The sequence below is a fragment of the Cebus imitator genome, unplaced genomic scaffold (genome assembly GCF_001604975.1).
Source record: "Cebus imitator isolate Cc_AM_T3 unplaced genomic scaffold, Cebus_imitator-1.0 Scaffold256, whole genome shotgun sequence".
Classification (NCBI taxonomy): Eukaryota; Metazoa; Chordata; class Mammalia; order Primates; family Cebidae; genus Cebus; species Cebus imitator.
The window spans coordinates 1,998,610-2,013,081 of record NW_016107571.1 but is presented as its reverse complement, the minus strand read 5'-3'; the positions used below and the strand labels follow the sequence as shown (position 1 = coordinate 2,013,081).

The following is a 14,472-nucleotide window of genomic DNA, read 5'->3' as shown; positions in this document are numbered from 1 at the left end:
AGCTAGAGCCTTCCTCTCCAGGGGCCAAGCGTTCTCTAGTCATCCCCACACCACCATGACCTTACCTCTTATTCCCCAGGAACAAACAAGTCTAATCCTGAAAGGGTGTCTCCTCCTGTGCCTTTTGCCCAGAAATCTCTAGAGTGAAGGACAGGTAGGTAAGGAGTGACTTGGTCCTCCCTGACCTGAGCTCGAAATAGCCATTGCCCTCAAGGTAGTCTCCACCCCGCAACCCTCCCCACCACAGAGTCCCCGCTGTGCCCACACACCACCTGGCAGTCACATCCACCCTCACAACGGCACATGGCTTCAGCCCCAGTGACAACAAGGGAAGTCAGGCTTTGCAGAAGTGCGGTGTTTATTGGGAACCATCTGTCTGCACATCCCCTCTGTGTGCGTGTGTGTGTTTGGTCACATCGAGGTCTGTGGCTGGTGATGCACTCAGATTGCCTTGGCCAGCCCCACACGGTTACTGGCCCTGTCGAAGACGCTGTAATACTCCCGGATGAAGACATCCCCCAGGATCCACTGCTGGGAGCCGTAGTCACCCTGGAAACCACTGGTGCAGAAGCCGTCGTCCTGGGAAAGGCAAGGCGGAGATGACACTGGTCCCAATCCCATTTGCTGTGCCTAAAGATGGGTATTTTATACCCCACCCACAGCTGCTCCTCCTCTGTGACTCCATTTTTTCCTTGAAATGACCTTCCCAGATAAACAATTAAGTATTGGATTCATCTCTCAACAGATGAAGACATGAAGATTCAAAGAATGAAATGACACAATCCAAGATCGCAGGTGGGGTCCTGGCATCCTGAGCCCCGTTCCCTGCACGGCACCCCACTCGCCATCACTCGCCCTCCCCAGCCCCTGCCCCCCGCTGTCAGCACCTACTGCCCTGATGGCCAGCTAGAGCAGGTCAGTGGGGCCAAGGGCTGAGACCACCAAGCCCAGGCTGGCTAAGCAAACCCTGGACAGAGCTCTAGGCCCTGGGACCTAGAAGCTTGAGCAGGGAGGGAGGTTCCCATGGGGAGCTGCGGGCCTGTCTACCTCAACCTCCCTCACACCTCGGTGCGCCATCCCTCCTGTTCCCTATTTTTCCCAGGATGAGGCCGAAGTGGCCACAAATGAAGCCCCAAGACAACAAGGCCCACTCAGAAGGGCTGGTCGTCCAAATGCATGCCCCTCCATTCTCTGTGGAGTCCATGCCACTTCTTATCGCCACCATCACTGCCTCACCAGGAGCCCAACTGGGAGGTGGGGAGGCGGCTGGTAAGGAAAGAGGGTGAGGAGGAGCCCAGGCTTCCTGTCTGGGACTCGTACCTGGCTGGTGTAGGCGGACGGTGGCAGTGGGTACTTCTTGCCATTGATCTCAAAGACAACCGTGGGCATGCTGCTCAGTCTCCCGCAGTCGATGTCAAACTAAAGAACCCAGGGAGGTCCTCTTAGAAGCGGCGAGGGTATAACCCGACTGGCAGAGGCCCAGAACCCCTCCCGCCACCTCTTGAGCCATCAGGTGGGCAGTGGGCCCTGCCTACACCCAGGACCACAAGGAGGCTCTCAGGGTGAGGCCTGGTCCCGAGACACGGTTCTCAAAAGAGTCACAGCTGTCATGAGCCCAGGGACAGACCCAAGCTTGGGACCCAGGGGGCTTGCCTCAGTGTCTCCCCGTCTAGGCCCAGCCAGAGCTCACAGGGAAGCTGGGAGCACTTGGCTGTCAAGGGGAGAGGGGCAGGCCTGGGGGTGGAGGAGGAACAAGGCCAGGCCAGCACAGGCCAGCGTGTCAGGGAGGGCACTGCTCCCAGAGGAACAGGAGGTCAGATGGCAGCTGCCACATGAAGCATGGGGGCTCCCACAGCAGCAGAGCCAAAGCCATAGGCCCCTGCAAAGGGCTCTTGAGAAACCGCAACCTCAGCTGGGAAATGGGCTCCCTCCCCACCCCTGCATCATCTCATTTGTGTGAAGGGGCCCAACTTCAACGGAACCTCGTGTGGCAGTGGGGCCTGGCCTCACCTCACCGTACTGGTCCTCAGTGGCTCCAATGGCCTGCTGGATGTTGAAGATGTCGCTGCCTGGCCCCACCAGCATGGAGGTGCCGGTGTCCAGGATAGCCTGACAGCCGCCATCACAGGCCACCACCACGCCGTCGACGGTGACACTGTCCAGGGTACACAGGATGGCCTCATCCCAGCCCTCCCTCCGCAGGTCCTTCCCACCCTCCCCTGCCGGGATCTGTAGTAGGGAGGGAAGGCCCCCAGCCCTCAGCCCCTTCCCTGGGGCCCCTTCCTGGAGCCCCCAGTACTTTCTGAGCACAGAGAAAAGACCTAAAACCACGTACTTCCAACTCAGTGGCTAAATTGAGGACAACCCACCTTCCATGGGACAGAAACTTTAATAAAACAACAAATTCACCCGCATTAAGGGGTGGAACGTGTACCTTACTCCTTGCCTGAGATCTGATTTCCAGCTTTTACTCTCCCATTTACTTGCTGTGTGTCTCCAGCCAGTTACCCAACCTTTGTGTGCTCAGGCTTCCCATCTACAAAATGGATACATTAATAACCCCTTCCTTGACTTCCTCAAGAGATGGCCGTGAGGTTCAAACGTGAGGTTAGTCCATTGTAAAGTGGGGGTAACAGCAGCACCCACCTCCTCATGGGGTCTCAGTGAGGAATATGTGAGACAGTCATACAATCATTCAGCACAGTGCCTGGCAGACGGTAGGTGCCCCATAAAGATAACTGGTATTCCTCCTAAAGCGCCGGAGAATATGTGGCACTGGCGCCGACAAAGATCACTGGCCTTGGAAGTATCTAGTTCTGATTCTCGTGGGTGTTCTTAGGAGCTACTGTGCTGCGGTCCTCAGAGTGTGTGGCCTGATGCCCCGGCCCTCACATCCCCACACCTGGATCAGCCTCTGGCTGAGGCCCACACTGGGTGGCCGCTCACCCACCTGTCCACAGTGAACTGCCAGTATTCTTGCACGGTCACGGGTATCCAGTGCAGGGAGCCTGTGAAGTAGGACGGCTCAATGGCCCCCAGCGTGAGCATGCTCCCCTGCTCATTCCTGAAACCCAGATGTGGGGCATTGTTTTAGCGAGTCTCGGAAAAGAGGTGCCCAGCCCCATCCTGGGGCCAACACTCCTGAGACCTGGTCCACTCTCCTTGGCCCTATGCCCACCCCACGCTTCAGATGAGGTCTCCAGCCTCCTCTGAGTCCTCCTCCACTGGGCTTGCTCTGATGTCAGTGGCAGCATTTTTTCTCCTGAGCGCTGCAGCCCCCACCCCGACCCCAGAGAAGCAACCCACCCCACAGGTCCCCGGACTGCTGGCCTCTGCCCCAGCCACCCTCAGGTGTGCCCAGCTGCTCCCTATGCCCCTACTTCCTGTTGGCTGCCACTCAGGGCTTTCTTCTTCCAGGGGGATGGCGGGTCTTCAACAAAATCTACACTTTGGATTGAAACTGTCACCCAAACTCAAATCCCCTCAGTTCCTCCTGGAGCCGTGTCTCACACAGGCTGGGAAATATACACTGTACTCACCCACCTCCGGAGCCCTGCCCTGGGCTCCGAGAACCCATCCAGCCCATCCCAGCTCCCGGCTCTGGTGTATCCTTTCTCCCTGGACAATGCCCACTCCTCCCTCAGCAAAGCCTGCCCTGGCCGCCCTCAGCTGGTGCTTCCCCAGTTATTCAGCCTCTAACGCACCCAAATCTCCCCTGCAGCAGCCTTATCACAACTGTTCGATTGCAATAGTGTAGGCAATGCTCCCGGTTTGTCTTATCTGCTGATGCGTCCCATCTCTGGCACAGCCCCTGCACATAGTAAGGGCCCAGTAAGTATCTACTGAGTGAATGAATGCACTAACTAACCCCCAAACTTCATTCCTCTGCCTCAGCCATGCAGCAACTTCTCCTGGGAAGGGTCCCTTTCTCTCCTCCCTGCCACCCTTCCCTCAGTCTGAGCCAAGCTGCGTCGTCACAGGGTGCAGGAGATAGAGTAGGAAGTGCAGGGTTGGGAGCAGGAGCCCCGGGCTCCAGGTCTGGCTCAGCCATCACCACTCAGGGTGTCAGTCCCTGCCCAGGCCTCAGCTTCCTCCCCAGTCAAAGGAGTAGTTGGACTCCTTTGGAGACAGCTCTAAACATCCGTGCATCTCAATGACGTCAGCAAATGGTTATTGAGGCCCTGCAGCTTTGGGAAAAAGAACCTGAAAGCCCCTACACAGAGGTAGGACCAGGCTTTGTTTTTGAATGCCAGAAAGGAAGGTCAGATTTTGGTCCAGTGAACTCTGGCCACATAAATGACTGTATCATGGACCTTTGAACAAGAGGTTGGATGTGCCTGGAAAGAAGGAGAAGGTCTGCTTGGATGCTGGCGACTACCCTTGAGTTGCAGTGTCCCCAAGGAGTGGACACTCCCCGCAGCCAGCAGTCCTTATGAGGACATCAAACTTAGGCCCTGGCCTGGTGCAGCTCTTACCTGCTCATGTAGACTGAGAACAGGTCTTGGGCCACCAGGTGCCTGTCCATCATGTTGTCAAACACAGGCACGGAGTACTCAGAGGCAAGAGAGGGATAGGCCAGCCCCAGGATCCCGTCGAACTCAGAGTAGGTGAAGACGTCGCCAGGCTCCTGGGTGCTCAGGCCCACAGTCTGGTGGGGGTCCACAATGTTGGAGACCTGCAAGAGAATCATAACGACCCCCACTAGGTCCCACAGCCAGAGACAGAAACATCCCAGGCATGGGGGCAGCCAGTCCCGGGTCAGGAGCCAGTTCCAGTGCCCTTCCTCTTATTGGCAACATAGTTATTTGCCCTTAAGAGAAAGAAAACAAAAACAAAAACAAAACAACAACAACAACAAAGAAACCTCCTCTCCTTTGCCAGCAGTTAGTGCAATGACTTTGAGGAATTGCTCCAATGAGGCAGGGGAGGAGGGGAATGGAGGACCAGGTGGGTACAGACACTGTTGCTCATTGTGCAAAAGCTGGGTGGAGCTCAAAGAAGGAGGCAGAAGGAGGGACGGTCCGAGGCCCTCTGCAGGCCTGCAGCCCTCCCACCAGCTGTGCCTGGAACACCTCCCAGCAAACAGCCATAGAGGCAGCAGGAAGTCCAAAAAGAACATGCACACACTTTACGTCTCCAAGACCCAGGCGTGGGCTCCTGTTCTGCCACGTGCTGACCGTGTGACCTTGGACAAGTACCTCCCCGAGCCTCAATCCTCTTATCTGTTTAAGGGAATAATAATACCTACACCTCAAGACAGTGTTCAGACTAAATAATACTAACACCGAACATTTATTGACATGTACTAAGTGTTTGATTGTTGAATACCGATTGGCACTATACTAAGAAAGTGCTAACTCCAAAATATTTTCTTAAGCTGCCCACTTCCCTGGATGCCTGATGTATCCACCAGCCTACTCTGATCACTACTGCCTCTTGTTCTGACCACCAAAGTGACCTGGACCAGCCTTCCTGCTTCCACTCTGCCCCTTCTAATCCACCCTCCACACAGGGCAGCCAAGGTGATCTTTAAAAATGGAAATCAAAGCCAGTGCAGTGGTGCACACCTGTAGTCCCAGCTACCTGGGAGGCTGAGGTAGGAGGATCACTTGAGAGAAGGAGTTTGAGACCAGCCTGGGAAGCATGGCAAGATCCTGCCTCTAAAAAATATGTTTTAAAATCAGCCAGGTTGGAGGATTCCTTGAGCCCTGGAGGTCAAGGCTACAATGAACTATGACTGCACCACTGAACTCCAGCCTGGACAACAGAGTGAGACGCTGTGTCCAAAAAAAAAAAAAAAAAAGGAAAAAAGGAAAAAATTTAAATAAAATAAACATAAGTAAAAGTAAAATCCAGTACTGCTGCCCCTTGCTCCAACCCTCCGGCAGATCCCGGTGGACTGAGAATGAAGCCTGTGTGCTGGAGTCCCCTCACACCCTGGTTCTGCCTCCCCACCTCCTCTCACTCTGCTGCATCCACGCTGGTCTTCCCCTCATCCAGATACCCCCACTCACCCTGCCCCAAAACCTTTGCACTTACTGCTCCCTCTGCCTTCCCCCAGATCTCCTGAGGTCTGGCATCTACAATCACTTCATTCAGCCCTCAGCCTGCAACAAGCCATCATGTCCGCTGACCCTGGCCCCTGCCCCCAGGCACTCTCTTTCATGCTTTCTGGTTTCGTTGTAAAGTCATCTTGCTTACACATTGTCTCCCCTAATGGAGTGTAAGCGCTAGGAGGGCAGCCCTTTGTCCTTCTTGTTCATCACTGTATCCTCAGTTCTGAGAATGAGGCTCCATAAGCTTTTGTGGAATGAATAAACAGTCTTGGTTAAGTGCTAAAGAGTGCATGCAATCATGATTTCTTTCTGCCACAAAACAGTGATTGAAGGCCTCCAACATAGCAATGAACCAAAGAAACTGCCTGCCCTGGGGAACTTAGATTCCAGTGGAGAGACAGGCCATAAGTTTTTTAAAGAAGTAATGTAGAACACGTCAGATGGAGCAAGCACACTGAAGAAACATAAATCAGGGCAAAGGCAAAAAGGCAGCAGGGTATTTTATGCAATGGTGGGAAATGGCCTCCTTGATAAATGATGTCGGGCAGAGGCTGAAGAAGGAGCACTGGAGATGTGTGGGAAATGCACGGCTGGCCGAGGGCAGCCTGAGAGAGTCCAGTCCCCCAGGGTGCACGTGGGGCGGAGGGAACAGCAAATGAAGCAGAGAGGGAAGAGGAGGCCAGAGGCCAGGAGATGGGGCCCAGTCATGGAGGGTTCTTCACTGACTCCGAGTGAGACCAGGAGCCCAAGGAAGATTTTGAGCAAAGGGAGAGCATGACAGGACTTAGTTGTTTGTTGGTTGGTTGGTTGGTTTGCTTGCTGGTTTTTTGAGATGGAGCCTGGTTCTGTTGCCCGGGCTGGAGTGCAGTGGCGCAATCTCGGCTCAATGCAACCTCTACCTCCCAGGTTCAAGCAATTCTCTGCCTCAGCCTCCCGAGTAGCTGGGATTACAGTCACCTGCCACCACACCCAACTGATTTTTTGGATTTTTAGTAGAAACAGGGTTTCACCATCTTGGCCAGGCTGATCTCAAACTCCTGACCTTGTGATCCACCTGCCTCGACCTCCCAAAGTGCTGGGATTGCAGAGGTGAGCTACCACGCCTGGCCCAGGACTTAGATTTTTAAAGGATTGCTCTGGCTGCTGTGTCAGATGGTGGCAGGACAAGGACAGGAGCAGCGAGTGCCCTGAGAGACTGCTGCAGTCAAACAGGGGAGAGACAGCCACGCGGAACCAGAGGCGCCCGGGGAGGTATTCAAGGTGGTCAGATCCTCGCTGGGTTGTGAAGGAGGCCAACAGGATGTGGGGACAGATGGGGCATGGGGAATGAAAGGACAAACAAATAATGAATACTTGGTGTGTTTAATCTTCACCATGGCCCTCTGAAGTAAGTATTATTACACCTGTTTTACAGATGAGGAAACTGAGGCTTACCTAAAGTCACACAGCTCGATGGAGAAATATCTGTGTCTTCAACCCAGAGCCCTGCACCTGTCTGCAGTGCCCAGTGCCATGGGTCCCCTTCCCCTCGAAGTTTAGCACCCCGCACCCACTTCTCTGGGCTCCTCCTCAGGACATTCCTGGATGGGGGCCCTGGGTTGAATAGAGCTCCGTGGTCCCCCACGGCCTGTGCCTACAGCCCCCCTTGCTTTGCCCACAGCTCCCAGAGCAACCCCTTCTCCTGTTCTCCTGTTCCTGACCCTGATTTCCCTCCTATCATCTGAGCCAGGTGCCAGGATGGGGCTACTAGACTTCTTCATCTTTCCTCCTCCCCCAAAACCTTCCTGCTTGAAACAGGGAGCTGGGATGACTTCCCCATTTAGCCTAGCCCCCACACTGGCCCTAGGCAACTGTGGCCCAAACATACAGAGGCAGAGACCTGTGTGGGGCCAGCCCCAAAGCAGGCAAGGGTGTCCGACATGCCCCACCCCACACCTGTTCTGCTTCCACACGAGACCACTGAGTGGGGCTGACCACGAAGCTCTCTTCCCCACGCCCTGCCCAAGGTGGTGAGTGACAGCAACCCACTGCAGCACCGCTGAGATGGCCAGGCACCAGGCCAGCTCTCCAGTGAAGATGCACCCAAAACAGCAGGGAAGAAGGCGAATGGCTCAGGCCAGCAGACGAAGCAGGACAGGGCAGGGGAACTGGCTGGCAAAGGCCTGACTGCTGGGCAGCTCAGCAGGCAATGCCGAGACCTCTGCTATCTGGCGTGGACTCCTGGGGAGGCCTGAGCAGGATACCCTGGTGGGTTCCTGCCCACCAAGAAAAATACTGTCTGTCTACAGAGAAGGACTGTACCCTTCTGGACTCAAAGCAAGAAAGACTTCAGCCAGACCCAAGGAAGAGCCTGAGGAAAATCAAGGTGGTCAACCCCAAGAGACACCGCTGGAGTTCTCATATCAGAAGGTGCACGCGGAAGGAAACGTGCTTTGGGTACCTACTATGTGCCCATCACTGTATTAGGTACTTTGGAGGCCAAAAATAGTCAAGGGAAAGGGGAGCCCTTATCCTAGAGGGACGGGTGCTTTCGGACCTGAAAGAAGATGCTGCTCTGACTTGCAAAGCGTGAGGTCAAGCCAAGTGGACTGCTCAGAGAGTCAGAGGTAAAGACCCACACTCAGCTTCCCCTGCCCCAGCTATGTGACTTCAGGTGAGTTAGCAACATATCCAAGCCTCAGTTTCCTCATTTGAACAATGAGGATAATGATACTTTCCTCAAAGGGCTGTCAGAAAAACGAAATTTAAAAGTAAGATCATAATAGGACACTGAGCACCAGCTCAGAATTCAGAACGAACTGTGCCAAGGATGCATGAAAAAGGATCGGGGAGCCGGGAACCCGGACCTGAGAGGGCCCTCGGGGTCCTCTGTGTGCTGCCACGGCAAGGAGAGGCAGGAGGAAGGGACAGCCGACAGCTGCCTGCTGGCTAAAATCCCTCTCCTCACCCCCTGAGTCACCTGGGCAGGTAGCACCCAAAGGGCTCCTCGGCACAGTGGCAGTGCAGCCACCAGAGCGTGCGGGAGGGAGAGCGGCCCGTGGGAACGGCACATGGAAAGGCACTTGGGAAAAGCGCAGTGAGCACCTGCGGCGCAGCCTCACTTACGGTGACAGTGTCGTAGCCCAGCAAGCCCTGCATGCTGCCCGTGCCATACTGGATGGACAGGGACTTGTCCATATTCTGGAAGGTGGAGGATTTGGACGGGTCGAAGCGGTGGTGGTTTTCTGAAACATAGACCCAGAGTTAGTGCGGCCCTTAGAATTTTCTCACCACTCACAGCGCCAGCCAGGGCTGAAACGCTCAGCAGGCCTTGTGAGAATATGGCCTCGATACTAGCAATTCTCTCTACAGAGAATAAGCAGCCCATTCTCTCTAAAGCCTTGGTCCCACAGTTGAAAAGGGAACATTATTCTTTGCTGCTCGACCCACCGCTCTGGCTCCCAGTACCAGCTGTGTAGCTTCCACACAGACACCAAAGGGAAAAGCCATCCCTAAAGAGTCAAGATTCTGTGAATGTTTTGCTTTTACCAGCTGAGTAATCTTAGCCAAGTCCCTTTTCCTTTGCAAACCTTAACTTCCTTATCTGTCAAATGGGGATTAAAAAAGCACCAATCTCCCAGGACGGGTGGAGAAACAAATCATTAACACGTGTTAAGCATGTACCTGTTATTTGTAATAGACCCTCTCACTTCACTCTCCCAGATCTCACTGGCACATCATAGCCCCATTTTTATAGAAACGAAAATTGAGGTTCCAAAAGGGTAAGCCGCTTGTCTTGGCTCCCAATAGAGACAAAAAAAATAAAATAAGGGTCCCTAATTTTTAGCCAAGACTCACGATTTTTTTTTTTTTTTTTTTTTTGTGACAGGATCTATGTCTGTTGCCCAAGCTGGAGTGCAATGGCACGATCTCAGCTCACTGCAACCTCCGCCTCCTGGGTTCAAGCAATTCTCCTGCCTCAGCCTCCTAAGTAGCTGGAATTACAGGTGCTTGCCACCACGGCTGGCTAATTTTTTGCATTTTTAGTAGAGACGGGGTTTCACCATGTTGGCCAGGCTGGTTTTGAACTCCTGACCTCAAGTGATCCACCTGCTTCAGCCTCCCAAAGTGCTGGGATTATAGATGTGAGCCACTGCACCGGCCAAGACCCATGGTTTTCAAATCTTCCAAATCTGTGGTCAGTTGGGAGGATGAGTGAGGAGATGGACCACAACTGGGAGGCTGAGAAGGTCAGAGCCAGCTGTCCTGCCACCCCACATTTCCCCCCAGCCACCCTGACCACCCTGGCCACTCAGCCTGGGCATCCGAACATGAGGCGCTGGGGCAGAAGAGAGCGGTCACTCACGGCAGGCATCACTGTTGCAGTAGACAGAGGGCACCCAGAGGTCCGAGGAGCCTGTGTCAAACACCACGGTGAACTCCTGGGGAGGGGTCCCGATGTAGATCTTCCCGAAGTACTGACACTGAGGGCAGACGGCACTGGGTCAGAGGTGGGAGCACCAGGGGGCAGGAGGGTATGGGTTAATGCTGGGCAGGGAGTGCAGGCACTTGTGGAGGCCCTGTGCTTTCTGCCCAGAAGCCTAGGTATCTCAAGGGGGAAGAAACAGAAGGAGAGGGAAGATGCTGAGGAGGGTTCTTGACCTCCAGCCCTCTCCTGGGCTCCCAGCCCAGCCACACTTGGCCTCATCCTCCCACAGGCCATGCAACCACCGCTGGAATCCGCCTCAGAAGCAGACCTGGGACCTAAATGTAAATCCTGCCTGGGTGGGACATGGGCCACCCCTACCAGGGCAAAAGGAACCTGGACAGAGAGGTGGGGCATCAGCTAGGTGTGAGCCCCAAGTCCCAACCCAAGCGGCCCCTGCCACGCGCGCCTCCATGCCAGCTCTCCCCACTGTCAGAGCCGAGGCTGGGGGCGGGCAGCGGAGATGACCTAGATAGGGAACTGAGAGCACAGAATAGAAAAAAGCCTGGCTGTTTACTGACAAGAGTGACGGCTGAGGGAAGACAAGCTCCAGGAAAGAACAGGGCAGCAGGGCGCCCCTGCCTGGGTCCTGGGTGGGGGGAAGAGCAAGCTGGCGGCCGAGTCCTGGGCAGCTGCAGAATGGCACCAGCTGTCTCCATCCCTGCTGAGTCAGACTGAGACAGGGCTTCCCTGGCCGGGAAGGCAGGTGTGAGGTTGGATGGTGGGGGGGTGAGCAGCTCATGCACCCTTGGGGACGTTGTGTGAGGAAGGTGCCTGAGCTCAGGCCCTCTCAGACCCTCCTGGTGGCATTCAGAGCTGGCAGGCAGGAGTGCTGCCGTTGCTGGGTGGCCAGCCCCTTGTGGAGCTGACTGAGGGCAGGGAGACCGCCTCTACCACAGGCTCCAAGATTTCTGGAAGAGGAGCCGCTGTGGCAAGGCAGGAGTCAAGGGGCACTTTCCACTTGATTAGTGGAAAAGATGGCAGAGCCACTCACATCTAGGTAGTTGGTCAGAGACTCGCTGGCCACCACCCCAGAACTGGAGTGCTTCCGGCTGACTGCATGCCGGTGATTCTTCAGGAAGTCTTCCAGGAGCCCATGCTCCTTCAAGGCCTTCCTCAGCGACTTCCCTTTGTGCAGAGGAATCCTGAGGAGATGGGGAAGAATTTGTGAGGAGGGTGTGCATCTCCCGCAGGCTGCTCACCCTCCCAGAAGTGGGCTCCACAAACCACTCCCTACACTCTGTTCCCAGCCAGCCTTCCAATCAATGGCCCGCTGACCTCAGGCCAGTGGCTTTCAAACTTTTTTGTAATCATAACTCAAAGTAAGAAATGTGTTTTACATCAATTCAAAAATCAATGCCTATCCTTACAAACCGCAATACCCTCTAATATTTTCTATTGCGTTCTCTTTTTTTAATGCTGATGGAGACCCACTAGAAGTGTTTTGCAACCCACTAATGAGTTTTGAAACCCATGGTTTGAAAGACACCAAGCACATTATCACTCATTCAGTCACCAAATTCTTGCTGTGCCAGACACTGTACAGGGCCCAGGGGACATGATACTGAAAAGGAAACATCTCTGCCCTCCGGGAGGGCACTGTCTGCAGCAGAAAACGGCGTCTCCACACGCTGGCAAATTCGACCACAATAATCCTGCCCTCTGCTAACCCCGTTTCTCCGCTCTCTGGGTGGCTTTTTCCCTAAGATGGGTGGAAAATTATCAAAAGGTTTCTCAGCACAGAGCCTGGTCTCACAGGGGCCTCCTGAGGAAGGTTGAGTTTTAGACAATGGCGGCAGATCAACGGTGAAGAGATCAAGAGAGGAAACGCAGAAGCTAGTTCTAGACCTGGCGCTGCCCTTCTGTGTCTACTTGGGCGGCTCCTCAAAGCCCTCAGAGCTTCAGCTCCCTTAGGTAACCCCTTCCTTTCTAGCTGTTCTCCTGGCCCTGCCTTTGACCAGCCCTGTGGCTCGACCTCTCTGGTTCTTAGTTTCCTCTCCTGTAGATAGAAGTAGAACTCAGTGATTCCCACGGTCCCTTTTACCTCTAAGAACCATGTGGTCCTCCTTTGTGAGACTGGTTTGAAGAACAACTTGAGATGTGACTACAGATGTCAAAGTGGTTTGAGAGCCGTCTAATGGCAGCAGTGCTAAGACTCTCAGAGAGCATCGGTTTTCACAGGTTGTTCACATCCCAAGTGCTGGGGCAGCTAGCACACCTGGGACCTGGAGGAACTTTATTTTCAGGACTGCGGCAAAGATTCTTGGCCAGTTGGAGGCACCTTGACCCCTTTTAAGGGACCCGGCTTTCCCAGGGAGGGATCCGGGCTTCCCTGTGCTCAGGGCTTGCCCAGACTCAAACCTGAGCACCTGCAGGTTACGTGTGATGTCATGGCAAGAGTGCGAGTCCACCTGAGGCCCAGTCCTAGCTCCTCCATTACTAGCCAAGCAGCCTCAGACAGCTCAGGGGCCCTCCTTAGGAGCCCCTCCTGAACAACAGTGTCTCATCTGTAAAATGCAAATGATAATATCTACCTAATCCATGAGGATTAGTGATAGCATAGGTAAGGACTTAGTGAAGTGCTTGGCACCTAGGAGCAAACAGCTCCATCAATGTCAATTATTTTGGGAGGAGAACCTGTTATCTTCACCCACAAAGGACTTAGTACAATAGGGAACTTAATTTTATTTAACAAACGCATATATAGCTTTTACAGTGTGTACCATTTGAAGCATTTTTTAAATATTAACTCCTATAATCCTTGCATCCCTATGAGATGGACACTACCATTATCTAAGTTTTAGGAACAGATGAGGAAACTGAGGCACAGAGAGTTAAGTTAGTGATGGAGCTGGGGATCAAACCCCAGGCGGTTTGACTCCAGAGCCATGCCCTATCTCCCCAGTTGCCCATCTGGCTCCCTGTTCTTTTCACCACACTCTGAAGTGCAGGGGTAGACAGAAGCAAAGGTCCCAGCGTGCAAAGGCAAGACTGACAGGGAGCTGTTGTCCTGGGAGTTTGCAGCATTCCTCCCAAGACTCCCTGGGGACCAATGACTGGAAGACCAAAGACAGACCTCCCAGAAAGAATGATGAGATCTCCCTGCCCTCCCCTGGGTTCTGAACTCACCTGCTGATTCCACTGGCCTGGGAGAGAGCAAAGGCTGCAAGGAGCACCACGAAGCCCCTCATCTTGGACCACGGGCTGTCCACTACTCCAGCCAGCGTCCACCTCACGGCCTTTATAGAGGGAGCTGGGTGCCCTGTGGCTAGAAGCCCAGACTTCAGAGAAAGGCCCCGACTGCAGGTCAGTCCACAAACACAGTGAGATAACGCTCAGAACACCTACGGCTCATGCTGATAAGGGTCACTCACACTGAATGAGGCCATTCGTGGCCCTTATCAGTATGGGTCTTAGGTATTATGAGTGTTATCTCAGAATATCTGTATTCCAGGGACTTCAAAGTTGAAAAATATACATGCCGGGTCTTCAGACTGAGACATGTCAACATAGGCCTCTCTGACCTGCTCCCCACTTCCAAACAGGACTCCTTGAGCCAGCACAGGGGACGCCGCTGCCAGAAATGTGTTCCATGTTCCACCTTCTGCTCCGTAAGAGGCCTGCTCCCCACAGGTCCCACTCCAACCTTATCTGCCTCCCCTCCTCGGATCTGACTTCACTGGAAGCCGGCATCCTGCCCTATCCATGAATCTGCCCCCAGCCCAATTTTCCAGTGGCAGGGGACTCAGTCTTCCCCCAATGTGGCATCTGTGGCAGAGAGGAATTACTCATTCTGTCATTCCTGTGAGTGGAGCTTGGGGTTTCCAACACAGAGCACGTGTGCTCTCCGCTCCTACAGAGCACAGTCTAAGAGAGAAGGCAGGCCGGAGCCCCCTGCACCCCTAGGGACATAGGCCCTGGTTCCACGGTGGAAGGGTGCTGAGGAGGGGA

General features: G+C 54.2%; 1 protein-coding gene across 1 annotated transcript; it reads right to left on the bottom strand.

Annotated features, from left to right (window-relative positions):
• Positions 1-340: 340 nt before the first annotated feature.
• LOC108283167 (chymosin) lies at positions 341-14,214 on the bottom strand. Its single transcript, XM_037728149.1, has 11 exons — positions 14,168-14,214; positions 13,651-13,821; positions 11,516-11,666; positions 10,793-10,857; positions 10,402-10,535; positions 9,162-9,280; positions 4,476-4,675; positions 2,951-3,064; positions 2,011-2,155; positions 1,321-1,419; positions 341-579 (listed from the first exon to the last, which is right to left on the bottom strand). The coding sequence occupies exons 1-11, from the start codon at positions 14,212-14,214 to the stop codon at positions 442-444; spliced, it is 1,383 nt and encodes a 460-aa protein (XP_037584077.1). The 3' UTR covers positions 341-441.
• Between the last annotated feature and the right edge of the window lie 258 nt (positions 14,215-14,472).

Coding starts and splice junctions, on each gene's coding strand:
- LOC108283167 (XM_037728149.1), bottom strand. CDS start 14,214: ATGCCGGCTTCCAGTGAAGTCAGATCCGAGGAGGGGAGGCAGATAAG. Junction 13,822..14,167: donor GAGGAGGGGAGGCAGATAAG/GTTGGAGTGGGA, acceptor ACTGACCTGCAG/TCGGGGCCTTTCTCTGAAGT. Junction 2,156..2,950: donor TGGCAGTTCACTGTGGACAG/GTGGGTGAGCGG, acceptor TACCCTGGACAG/TGTCACCGTCGACGGCGTGG.